The sequence below is a fragment of the Prinia subflava genome, chromosome 14 (genome assembly GCF_021018805.1).
Source record: "Prinia subflava isolate CZ2003 ecotype Zambia chromosome 14, Cam_Psub_1.2, whole genome shotgun sequence".
NCBI classification, from domain to species: Eukaryota; Metazoa; Chordata; class Aves; order Passeriformes; family Cisticolidae; genus Prinia; species Prinia subflava.
This window is the reverse complement of record NC_086260.1, coordinates 14,142,228-14,155,042: the sequence shown is the minus strand read 5'-3', so window position 1 is coordinate 14,155,042 and position 12,815 is coordinate 14,142,228. Positions and strand designations below refer to the sequence as shown.

The following is a 12,815-nucleotide window of genomic DNA, read 5'->3' as shown; positions in this document are numbered from 1 at the left end:
TATTGCTGTGAAGGATTTCTTGGCAAACTCCTGTAGGGAAAACCCCCCAGAACGCCGTGAATGGGCTGTGGCAGACCCAGCAGTGGGGTTATGGCTCTAGAGAAGGGAGGGATGCTTGCAGGGAAAGCAGGACATGGCCAGGGGTTGTTTCTGCCTCCCACACCCCAATTCCTCCCTCAGCACAGAGGCTTAGGAACACACCTGTGATTTAAGAGCACTTTATTGTTCTTTAAGGCTACTTTTAAGTACAAAAAAAAAAGATGGCCTGCCAAACCTTTTTTTTTTTTTTTTCCAGGTGAAACAAGGCCACAAAAGAATGGTATATTACAGATTTACAAACACAGAGAGAATCTTTCAAACTGAACTGTAGATAACCCGGCTCTGTGAAGAAACTTCAGCACGTGTCGTGATGGTGAGTTCAGTTTAGTGTCCTTCCACCTCCCCCCAACCCTTTGGCTCTCGTGACATTGTTGTGTCCAGCCTCTGTCCGACTGGACGTAGCACATTAAATCTTTATTGCCCTCAAATCCATTTACCTATCTCAGATAAGTAAATGTAACCTTGTAAAACAGCTATTATTGAAAATATTAGCTTTAAAAACATTATCTTATTTGTGTTTACAAAGAAACAGAGGAGTCACATTTTCCACAGAGTCCATCTACAGTATTAGTATTGACTGTTATACTGCTCAGTAGCCTGTAGCAATAACAAACGAGTGGCTATTAATGCTAATGCAGTGTCCTCATAGAATAACTGTGTTCCTGCACTTTTTACTGTATTACAGACAACTCTACAACAACAAAAAAAAGATCAACTTTTTTCTCCAAAAAAAAAAAAAAAAAATGATTACAATAAAGGGAAAAATTAAATAGCTACATATCATTAACAAATTAATTGTTCCTCAAAAAATACCTACAAATTTCTCTGTACATTCTTTACGCACAGCGTAACGATGGTCTTAAAGTTACCTATATAAAAAAGTGTTCTTTTAACAATCTTCCTACAGAGAGTAGGGTACTGAATGCCAAAGCAAGGAAGCGTTGACTACCCAGTAAGGTGGTAGTGAAATGTGTAAAACTGGGGGGTTTAGGTGTTGGGTTGGGGGTTTTTGTGGGTTTTTTTTCCATTTTTTTAAAGAAAACTGAGCAGCCACCTTCTCACCAAGAGTAAGAGCCAATCTCCCGATCTCTTTCTACCCTGCACCTTTTCCAAATTAAATAGCTTAACTTTAAAACAAAAAAAAAAGAAAACAAAGAGCATAAAATAAATGCCACAATGGACCCAATACTGTAACTTAGTCCAGAATACATCACGTGGAGTTCATCCTGCAGCCAGTCCTCACCTCCCACACTGAGCCCATCCCTGGGGAGCCCAGTGTGGACCCAAGCCTGGCTGCACTGTCCTGGGCAGATGGAATGTCCTGGGGAGAAGCTACACCTAACAAGGAGAAGAGAAGCTCTTAGCACTAGCACAGCTCTGGTTTCATGCCTGCCTCTACTGCCTAATTTCTAGTTAGTAGCTATTAATATAGCAAATGATAATAAATGCAGTAATACCTGTATAAACTCTACTGGAGGAATGTATGCTGCGAATGGGCTGATGGATAGGCTTAAAAAAATAAAATAAAAGAAACCAAGGGACAGATCTTCTTTCACAAACTGTAACAATCTGTTGTCCAGCCACGATGTGTAAGGGTAGCAGTTCCTGCAGCTAGCTGAGGGTGGATGACACAGACTGGGGTTTGGGAAGCAGATCCCTGTGAAGCAGCAGTGCTGCACGAGGCCTGTCCTGAGCTGCCCTCGCTGCTGCTGCCTCTAAAGTGAATAGCAAATACAAATATCATAGAGTACAACTGTACCAGCAGTAAGTATATCTAGGGTTGTTACTGACAAAAATAAACTAATTCTGAAGAGAAGCTAATAAGTATTATGATCCTTACTGTCTATACATTAATAGATACCAGCTATTTTTCATAAAACATGCATCGTTAAGCACTATGGAACCCTCCAACCTCAGCTCTAGTCTAACAAACTGCAGTGTTTAGGAAAAAATGCCCGTGTTCTGTAAATTATGCAGTCCAGTTGCAAGCACTAAGCACCTGAAATCTAAAGAGAGAAAGACCTATAACCTGTATGAGACTTCCCCTTCCGAAGCTGTTTTGCTCTAAGAAAAATCAAACTGATAGAAATGTCATCCTTAAACCCTTTTTTCAGCAGTTTGCCCTCAAAATATTAGCCTCTTCCAGAAAGTTGCCGTGCAACTTCAGTCCTCCTCCAATAGTGCAAATCATACATGACAGTTCTTTTCAAGTATATACATACAAAATTACTTCACAGAGGGAAAAAAATAAAGGCAACGTAAGCAAACCAGACAAATTCTAGTCTTGAGAAGCTACGAAAAGCAAAAAAAGCACTTGGGTCAACCAACTAAGTGTAATGGCTTTTGTGGATTAGCGTGCATTATTTTTTTAAGGGGCAGCAGATTTGCATCAGAGGTTTCTTTGGTAATTGAGGCAGGAAAAAAAAAAGGATGCTACATCGTATGAATCTTTATGAAATAGTTCCTGCTATCGTCTTTAAGGGCACCCTTTTACAAAAAAACAACCCAAAAACAACAACGACGAAGTGAGTACACAAAAAGATGCGTTGAAAACTATCCTCCCCTCCCCCAGCACTTGTTCCCAGCTCAGTCAAACCATGCAAACTCCAAACGGGAAGGGTGCTGTCCTCAGGACACCACGGAGGGCGAGTGGTTGTGGCTGACCATGTGCGAGTTGGGCGACGCCTGGCCCCGCCGCGCCGCCGCCTCGGGGCTGCTGCCCACGCCGTCCTTGGCGGCCTTGATCTGCAGCCACGTGTCCCCCAGGGCTTTGGCAAAGTGGTCGTCCACAGAGCCCGTGATGGACACCGAGTTCGCCACCGGCTCGGGCTCCTTGTAGTTCTTGCCCAGGCTCCTGCGGAAGTGCTCCTCCACCACCGGGTCGCACGCGGCGGAGGCTGCGGGGACACGGGGACAGCGCGTCAGGACATGCACCCAGCCCATGCGGGGACACGGGGACAGAGGGTCAGGACATGCACCCAGCCCATGCGGGGACACGGGGACAGCGCGTCAGGACATGCACCCAGCCCATGCGGGGACACGGGGACAGCGGGTCAGGACATGCACCCAGCCCATGCGGGGACACGGGGACAGCGGGTCAGGACATGCACCCAGCCCATGCGGGGACACGGGGACAGAGGGTCAGGACATGCACCCAGCCCATGTGGGGACACGGGGACAGAGGGTCAGGACATGCACCCAGCCCATGCGGGGACACGGGGACAGAGGGTCAGGACATGCACCCGGCCCATGCGGGGACACGGGGACAGCGGGTCAGGACATGCACCCAGCCCATGAAGGGACACGGGGACAGAGGGTCAGGACAGGCACCCAGCCCATGCGGGGACACGGGGACAGAGGGTCAGGACACGCACCCAGCCCATGCGGGGACACGGGGACAGAGGGTCAGGACATGCACCCAGCCCATGCGGGGACACAGGGACAGAGGGTCAGGACATGCACCCAGCCCATGCGGGGACACGGGGACAGAGGGTCAGGACATGCACCCAGCCCATGCGGGGACACGGGGACAGAGGGTCAGGACATGCACCCAGCCCATGCGGGGACACGGGGACAGAGGGTCAGGACACGCACCAAACCCCTCTGCTCCCATTGCACTGGGAAACTCAGCACATCTTAAAAGTGATTTTACACTGATTGTGTGTCAGCTTCACAGCCCCGGCAGTTAAACCCATAAACTGTCCAATTCATATTAAACCCCCAAATATTTAGCTGCTTCTATGGCTAAAACTAACAATCCACACTGCATTTCCATAGAGGTTCTCATGTAAGTGAACAGAAAAAGGACAGTGTGAAAGCAGATCTTAAAAGTGATTTTACACTGATAAAAGGGCAGTGTGAAAGCAGATCTTAAAAATGATTTTACACTGATTGTGTGTCAGCTTCACAGCCCCTGCAGTTAAACCCATAAACTGTCCAATTCATATTAAACCCCCAAATATTCAGCTGCTTCTATGGCTAAAACTAACAATCCACACTGCATTTCCATAGAGGTTCTTGTTATTTCAGTGAACAGAAAAAGGGCAGTGTGAAAGCAGATCTTAAAAGTGATTTTACACTGATAAAAGGGCAGTGTGAAAGCAGATCTTAAAAGTGATTTTACACTGATAAAAGGGCAGTGTGAAAGCAGATCTTAAAAGTGATTTTACACTGATAAAAGGGCAGTGTGAAAGCAGATCTTAAAAGTGATTTTATGTGGATTGTGTCAACTTCACTGAGTTCCACATGCAGCACTAAATGCCAACACATGAAGTGTAATTCCTCAGACTAAATATAAGAGCACTGCAGTTTTACATTTTTCAATCAGTATTTGTGTGTCTGAATATGAATTGTCTTTCCAAAAATACTTGGAACTGTCGGCATCCATGGCACAGCCCCCCTGCTTGACCCTAAAGCAATGCTTGATTGATCCTAAAATAATCATGAGGGTCATGTACAGACACCTCCTCACCTGACAGGAGACAAATCTTTTTTGGAAACATCCAGCCCTGCTCCCATGCCCGCTGGGGCAGCTGCTGGAGCAGCAGCACCCGTTTGTGATTAAACTTGTAACATCTGAGAGCCCCAATGATTGATTTCTTAAGAGTCAAAGGGTCTCCTTCAGCTCCCAATTCTAGTTATCAACAGTATAGTGATATTTATAAAAATAAAAAAATACTATTAATAATAAAATACGAATAATGACCCTGCTGTGGGCTTTAGGTTGCTGCTGGAGCCCCTGAGCTTTTGGCAGTGCTGGGAGTTCCAGCTCTGCCCCAGCAGGTAAAGGACTCTCAAGGGAAGGGCTGAGCTTCCCCTGAGTGTTCTGTGCATTTGCAGGAACAGAAACAGCCAAGCTTTCCCAGCAAGCAGGACTGACTGCACACGAGGCACAAAGCTGCAGCTCCGTGCTTGTGTTGCTGTAGCAACTGCCCTGCAAAGGTTTTTGTGTGCTCCACGCAGAGCAGGAGGAGGGTGCAGGCTCTGGAAGGGTGTTTGTGGCTGCAGGGAGGATTTCTGCGACTGCAGCTGAATCACAAGAGTCTCCTGCCTATGGAGAGAGCAGGGGAAAGCACAGCTCCTAAAATAAGAGCGTGGGGGGATCTGCTGGCCCTGGCTGCTGGACTAAAATAAACACAATTACCTATTTGTCTGTGTGAGGGGCTCGTTATTTTAAATCATCTTTTCAAAACAAGAAGAAAGAACAGCTCTCCCCCTAGTTCAGCAGCACAGGAGGACACACAGGGGTGTCCCCTGTCCCCTCCCTGTCACTGAGGAGTGGCCAGGGGGCTCTCTGGTGGCACTTACAGCTGGAGGGTCTCCTGTAGGCGGCCCCGGCGCAGGCGCCGTGTGCCACGGGGCAGTGGGACAGGTTGCAGTTGCGGTTGTTGGCAGAAGCACAGGTGATCACAGAGGGACGGTTCTGCAAGACACAAGCACAGGGCACACTCAGCAGCAGGAAATTCACATTAACCCTGCAATATTCTGCTGTTTCTATGGCTAAACATGACAATCCACATTGCACTTCCATGGAGGTTCTTTATGTAAGTGAACAGAAAAAGGGCAGATCTTATAAGCAATTTTACACTGATTGTGTCAACTTTATAGCCCCTGCAATTAAACCCCCAAACTATCCAATTCACATCAGACCCCCAAATATTCAGCTGTTTGTTTGGCTAAAACTAACAATCCACACTGCATTTCCATAGAGGTTCTTGTTATTTCATTGAACAGAAAAAGGGCAGTGTGAAACCAGGTCTTAAAAGTGATTTTACACTGATAAAAGGCAGTGTGAAAGCAGATCTTAAAAGTGATTTTACACTGATTGTTGCCACTTCACAGCCCCTGCAATTAAACCACCAAACTATCCAATTCATATTAAACCCCCAAATATTCAGCTGCTTCTACAGCTAAAACTAACAATCCACTCTGCACTTCCACAAAGGTTTTTGTTATTTCAGTGAACAGAAAAAGGGCAGTGTGAAAGCAGATCTTAAAAGTGATTTTACGTGGATTGTGTCAACTTCACTGAGTTCCACATGCAGCACTAAATGCCAACACATGAAGTGTTTGTTTCATTCTGTGGCCCCACACAGAAGGGGGTTGCAGATTTTCCAGGTATTTGTTGTCTTGGTGTTGTAATTTTTGTTCAGAAGTTGAGTTTTCCTAGCCCTACCTCTGTATTCCACAGTCCATCCTCGTCCCATGGGATGTACAATAAATATGAAGAACTCTGAGCCAGTCTAGAGCACAAATCCTTTCCTGCTGGGATTCATCTGCCTTTCCAGCAGGTGAATTAATTTATACTTCATACTTAATTAACATTACTGTCGTTCTCAGCACATGCAGACTCCCCAAAATGTCTATTCACAGCTACACTACATTAGAACTGCACCATCTGTACTTTAAATGTAACCATAAAATGCTCTTTTCATAGTTGTTTACTATGGAAATTTACACAAGGCCCTGGGAAAAGAATGTCCCAGTTTCTCCAGGTGGCTGAAGGGAAATAACACAGGTATTGGAATAAATTCCATATACTTGATGATGAGAATGCATTATACTCAATGCAAATTAAGTAGTAAATGTTCAAAAGATTCACAGAATTGATTTAATTTAATTTCTTGACCATTCTACCCACAAAAAATCACCTATCCCATACAAGGTCAGTGAGAAAGGAGGGAATTTCCCTTCTTTGGAGGTACTTCAGGCAGAGTAAGAGCAAGGTCAGTAAAGTAAAGAGCTGAGCTTTCCAGGGAAGTCTAACACAGTTTTTGCCAGGACAAAAACAGCAGTGAAGTTATTTACATCTTACTGCACTGGCAGCAAATTAAAAAAAGTAAATAAAGAAAAACAGAAGAATAATTTGATTTTTCTGTAAGCAGTTCACATGTGGGAGTAATTATTTTCCATATGGGCCAGGATTTTGTGCCTCTCTGAAGTGGTTTTTGAGAAAGGCTTGTATTTAATTCTCTTCAGGAGAGTATTTTGGACATGCAGGAGATGGGAAGTAGAGAGAGACAGGTAACAATATCTCAGAAATGTGCTTAAACATTAATAACTTAAATATCTCAGAAACACCTTAAAGAATTCAATCAGGCACCTTGCAGAATCCTCTGCTATGGTTGTGTGTGTACAGGATATAGAAACTTATATAAGAATATTGAGATAAACTGAGAATTTAGTACCAATCACTAACTACAACAGATGAATAACCCTGTCCTGCTGCAAATAAGGTAATTTTCTCCTACCTGTTTTACTAGAAACAGAGTAAGATGAAACCTCATTCAACATGTTAAGGTTAAAAGAAAAAACAAAAACCCAAAACAAGGAATCATCAAACTAGGATTTCTTTTTTTAGTACACTTTTTGTTTTGTATGATTTCTACCCTTGAAGCCCCAACATCCTATCTTCCCAAGAAAAATGATTGTGATCTGCTTCAAAATGTCCAAGAGAACAGAGAAGAGAGGGATCCAGGGAAGGAGAGCTTGGGCACAAGGGCCAGTTTAATTTCCCAGTGCTGCAGCTCATCACAGCTCAATTCCTTTGCTTTGTCTCTCCACTTGTAGGAGAGATAAAAGTGAGTCTGACACATAAGAAAACTGTTCTTGCCTACAGAAATAGCCCAGCTTCAAATTTGCAGCAAAACAAATGCCATGTGCAAGATGGCAAACCAAAGAACAACCAATAACAAAACCTTAACAACCACCCCAGCACATGGAAATCAGGCATAAAATAATCAAAAATAATCAAAAATAATCAAAAATAATAAAAAATAATGACTTGGCTTTGGGAGAAGGGAATGAGTGATACAACACTGCTCTGAGCAACACAGCAAATGCTTCTGGCTGGCTGAAACAACTAAGATCATTCAGTGTCAAATTTTCCCTTCTGTGTTGCACCCCTTCTGGAGGGTGGAGAGAGCTGGGACAGAGGGGAGGGAGCACACAGGGATCACCAGGAGGGACACAGGGGATGCCCCAGGCACTGCCTAGGAGGTGCTGGAGCCTGCCTGAACCACACTCTGAATTCCCAGTTAAAACACACACATTCCCAGTTAAAACACAGGCATTCCCAGTTAAAACACAGGCATTCCCAGTTAAAACACAGGCATTCCCAGTTAAAACACACGCATTCCCAGTTAAAACACAGGCATTCCCAGTTAAAACACAGGCATTCCCAGTTAAAACACAGGCATTCCCAGTTAAAACACACGCATTCCCAGTTAAAACACACACATTCCTAGTTAAAATACACGCATTCCCAAATACAATACACACATTCCTATATACAATCCATACATTCCCATATCCAGTGCATACATTCTCAAATACAACCCACGCATTCCCAAATACAACAGATACATTCCTAAATACGACTCATGCATTCCCATATACAATACATTCCCAAATAAAACCCAAGCATTCCCAAATACAGCCCATGCATTCCCATATACACTAGATACATTCCTAAATACAACCCATTCATTCCCATATACAACACATGCATTCCCAAACACAACTCATGCATTCCTATATACAATACACACAATTCTAAATGCAATCCATGCATTCCCATATACAATATATACATTCCCAAATACAGCCCATACATTCCCATATATAACAGACACATTCCCAAATACAGCCCATGCATTCCCAAACACAGCCCATGCATTCCCATGTATACAATATATACATTCCCAAACACAGCCCATGCATTCCCATATACAACACATCACACATTCCCAAATACAGCCCATACATTCCCATATACAATATATACATTCCCGAACACAGCCCATGCATTCCCAAACACAGCCCATGCATTCCCATATATAACACACACATTCCCAAACACAGCCCATACATTCCCATATATAACACACACATTCCCAAACACAGCCCATACATTCCCATATATAACACACACATTCCCAAACACAGCCCGTGCATTCCCATATCCAACACACACATTCCCAAACACAGCCCATGCATTCCCATATATAACACACACATTCCCAAACACGGCCCATACATTCCCATATACAATACATACATTCCCATATACAATATATACATTCCCAAACACAGCCCATGCATTCCCAGGTTTGGGAATGTCCCCATGAGTGTCCCAGCCCGCTGTGACACTCGGAGTGCATGTGCAGCCCACCCTGCCCGAGGAGCAGCCCCGGGCTGCGGTGCCGGTGCCGTACCTGCTGCCGCTCCACGCTGCTCAGGCTGGGGGCCAGGCCCACTGTCCTGGCTGCATCCACGCTGTTTTTGGTCAGTGCTAGGGGCTGCTCCATGCTCAGGCTGGGGATGGAGGCGTACATGTGGTTGGCGTGGAGGCTCATGGTGGGGGCAGCCGCCCGCTCGATGGGGCTGCGGCTCCGCTCCCGGTGCTCCTTCCGGTAATCCCCGTTGGCGGTCTTGCTTCTGGCAGGGAGGAAAAGAGGGAAAAGGGATTTGTGTGGTGCCAGGGTGTCCTGAGACATGCAGCACTCTGCAAGGTGGGATCCCCCACTGGGATATCCCCAGAGAAGCCAACCCCGAGATCTGGCAGCTTTGCCAACCAACATTTCTCTTCAGCCAAGAATTTCTTCAGGTAGCCATCCAGATGCAGAAGAGACAACTTTTTTTAACATCAGATTCCTCCTCTTTACCATACTATTAATCCCACTCCGTCTAACACTGCAATATTCTCTAAGCATTACTGAAGCCCAAGGAAAGTTTTTTGCTGAAAAGACATGGCTGATATCAGCAAAAATGCAGCGAGCCAAGGCAGGAAGCCAATTTTTCAGAGGAGAAAATGAAGGAAAAGCAAACTGCACTGCACTTATCTCAGAATCATTTATTAACAACTGCTCTTTCAGAAGAATCATTTCCAGCTACTCCTGAACAGTAAATCCCTGTAAATGTGCTCACATAATGAGCCCATCATTCACTGCAATGAAAAGAAAGCTGTGTTTGTATCTGTGGATGAAGGATTTCAACTTCCATCCTGCAACAGAATTGTCATTAAAAGCAAACCAGTGACTGAGGGGAAAAGCAAATCCCTGATCACCAGTGAACATGGGCATCCCCAGCAGCCTGGAGTCAGCAGTGCTGGAAGGGCTCACACACTGCAGTGGGGAACAGCAAGTTCCAGCTGCAAAAGCACCAGGAGACCACTGGCTCTGTGGAAAATAAAAATAACAACCTGTCTTTGGACTGTTCTTAAATACCAGTGAAACGCCCTCTGTGTCCTGTCTATAAGTGTGTGAAATTCAAGGTAGTTTTTTCTCATTTTTTAAAGCCTATCATGGCAATCAATATGCAGGAACAATCTTGAAAAATGCTCTGATGAAAGGCAGAGACAGAAAAGGAATCGACATTCAATGCTGAAATAAGTTACAAGTCCAAAAAGCTACTGCTTATTTCAATGTCTGACAAAGTCTCTCCACAGGCAAGGCTGAGGGAAAAAAGTCCTGCCAATAGAGGGAAATAAGGAGCCCCTAAAACACCCACACAGGGTGTGGGGATATCCCATGGGATATCCCTGCCCAGCCCTAAATCCTTCAGCCTCAACATCCCGTGCTCACGGATTCCAGGCTTTGAACTACAAACTTTTTAAAATACCTTTTCTTCACAGGCTCTTTTTGTTCCTTTTCAACCTAAAATGCAATGGCTTGGATTGCTCTAGCCCTGACTCTTGAATTAGGGGAGAGACAAAGCCATTGCTTCCCTCTCATCATCTTCATGCCACTCCCAAGTTCATCTCTGCAACAACTTTTTATTCCAGTAACATTTTCCTCAAATAAAACCTGTTGTCATCTTTGTGGCCCCTGTCATGTAACACCTAAAAGTCACCTCCTTTTTGGAGATGAGGATCCAGATCTCTGCTGCATTCAGGAACAGCACCTTGGCTGAACAACTCACAATTCCTCAGTGCTATTCCTGAGCTTGCTCAAAAGTCACTTGGCTGCAGAGAAATTACTGCTCCTGAATCAAATCTCAGCTCATTTTTCGTGGCAGAAGTTGAGTTAACACGATGCCAGGCAACCAGTGACTTGGGAAGCTCAGGACACAGGGACTCGGTGCCAAATTCCCCTGGCAGCCCGGGGAGGGGAGAACCAAGAGCACAACAATACAGTCTGTAACCCTTTGCATCCCCTTGGCCCTCTTCACTAATTACAAATTAGCAGCTGCAGATTAGGAGAATCCACCGTAAAATCCAAGCCTGGAGCTTTCACAGCTGGTCCTGTGTGTTCCCCGAGCCCATTTTCCAGGCTGGATTTGACCAGCAGCTCACAATTCCCCAGGAATCACTGTCCCAGCTCAATTCAGCTGCAGGGAAGTTTGGAATTGCAGCGCTCTGAGCTAAAGACTGATGCAAATGTGGATAAATGGCAGCACAAGGGGCTCTGTATTTAACATCCAGTAGCTGCTCTTGGATTACAGCATGGAAACAGCTCCTGGGCACAGCAATGATCCCACCCCAGCCCTGAGCGAGCAGGCAGGAACCTCACACACAGCCTGGACAGAGCCTGGGACATCCTGGGAAACAGCACCACCAAAACCACGGCTAAAATCACTGTGCAGCAAAAGCTCCTTCTTGGTGCTGCAGTGCAAGCCAAATTCTCACTTTTCAACTACATATACTACAATTAAAATTACAATTTGGAAGCTACAAAACAACCAACAGCTCCAGGAGATTCCCACTTTTCACTGCCTCAAAGAAAAACAGAATCTCTACTCAGAAATATTCTGTTTTGTTTTAGTAAGCAGAAACTGATTTGCAAAGCAAAATTTTTGTTTACTCCTTAAAAAATGCTGATGAAATGAAACAAAACATGTACCTACACCAGTTACTTGAGGTTGTCTTAGAACTTCTTTTTCAACAACTTAAGTGTTGCATTTACTGGGGGGGTGGAGCTGTCAAGTGACCACAGATGAACAAACTTACTGAAATTCCCAAGAAAAATAAATTTTCCATTTTACACAACAGTGCTTATTTCACTCATCCTCACTTTAAATGAAGAGTCACAGCTCCAAATACTGTTGAACTGGCAGTTTTTCTGCCAAAAACAACCACAAAACCAACAACAACAACAACAAAACCCAAACAAAAACCCAATCCTAACAAAAATTGTAACACAGAAAAAAACATCAAAAACTTTCCCTGAAGACTTTTGGAAGAAGGGACAAAAAAATTGAGCAGTGGGATCAACTTGTCTCCAGGAACAAGGCCAGCAGCAGACCTTCCCTAAAAACACCTAAAATTATTGAGTTATCTCAGCAATCTCAGCAGACCACACCCCAGGCCTTTCTGTGGGCAAATAATTCCCTCTTCCTAAATTAGAACAACTCCTCTTCCGGGCAGGGAGCTGGTTATAATCCACTCCCTAAAAATCCTCAATTCATCCACCTTCAACTCCTACAGTCTCTGGAAAAAATGAAAACACCTGAAACTTCCACTTCCACATCAGGAAATATTTCTTCTGGAAATGTTCCAGCACAGTGTAGAACAGGGGCATGAAAGCTCTGCCCTCGTGAAAATCCAGCAGCATTTGTGAGTCCCTCCTGTTCACACATAAATAGCAAATCCTACAGATTTGTCAGATAATTGTATGATTATTTATAGGGCACTCATCAATTTCATGATATTAAGTAATTTAGTTTAGATGATCACTTAAAAAATATTTTTCTATGGAAAATTTGTTGTTGTTGTTGTT

General features: G+C 44.5%; 1 protein-coding gene across 2 annotated transcripts in view; it reads right to left on the bottom strand.

Annotated features, from left to right (window-relative positions):
* Positions 1–202: 202 nt before the first annotated feature.
* VGLL4 (vestigial like family member 4) overlaps positions 203–12,815 on the bottom strand; it is a 78,179-nt gene continuing 65,566 nt past the window's right edge. For both annotated transcript variants that reach the window (XM_063411394.1, XM_063411395.1), the window contains 3 exons: positions 9,315–9,537; positions 5,407–5,521; positions 203–2,996 (listed from right to left, as the gene is read on the bottom strand). In XM_063411394.1, the coding sequence (XP_063267464.1) occupies positions 2,728–2,996; positions 5,407–5,521; positions 9,315–9,537 (607 nt within the window). In that variant the 3' untranslated portion in view covers positions 203–2,727. The remainder of the gene's footprint in view (positions 2,997–5,406; positions 5,522–9,314; positions 9,538–12,815) is intronic.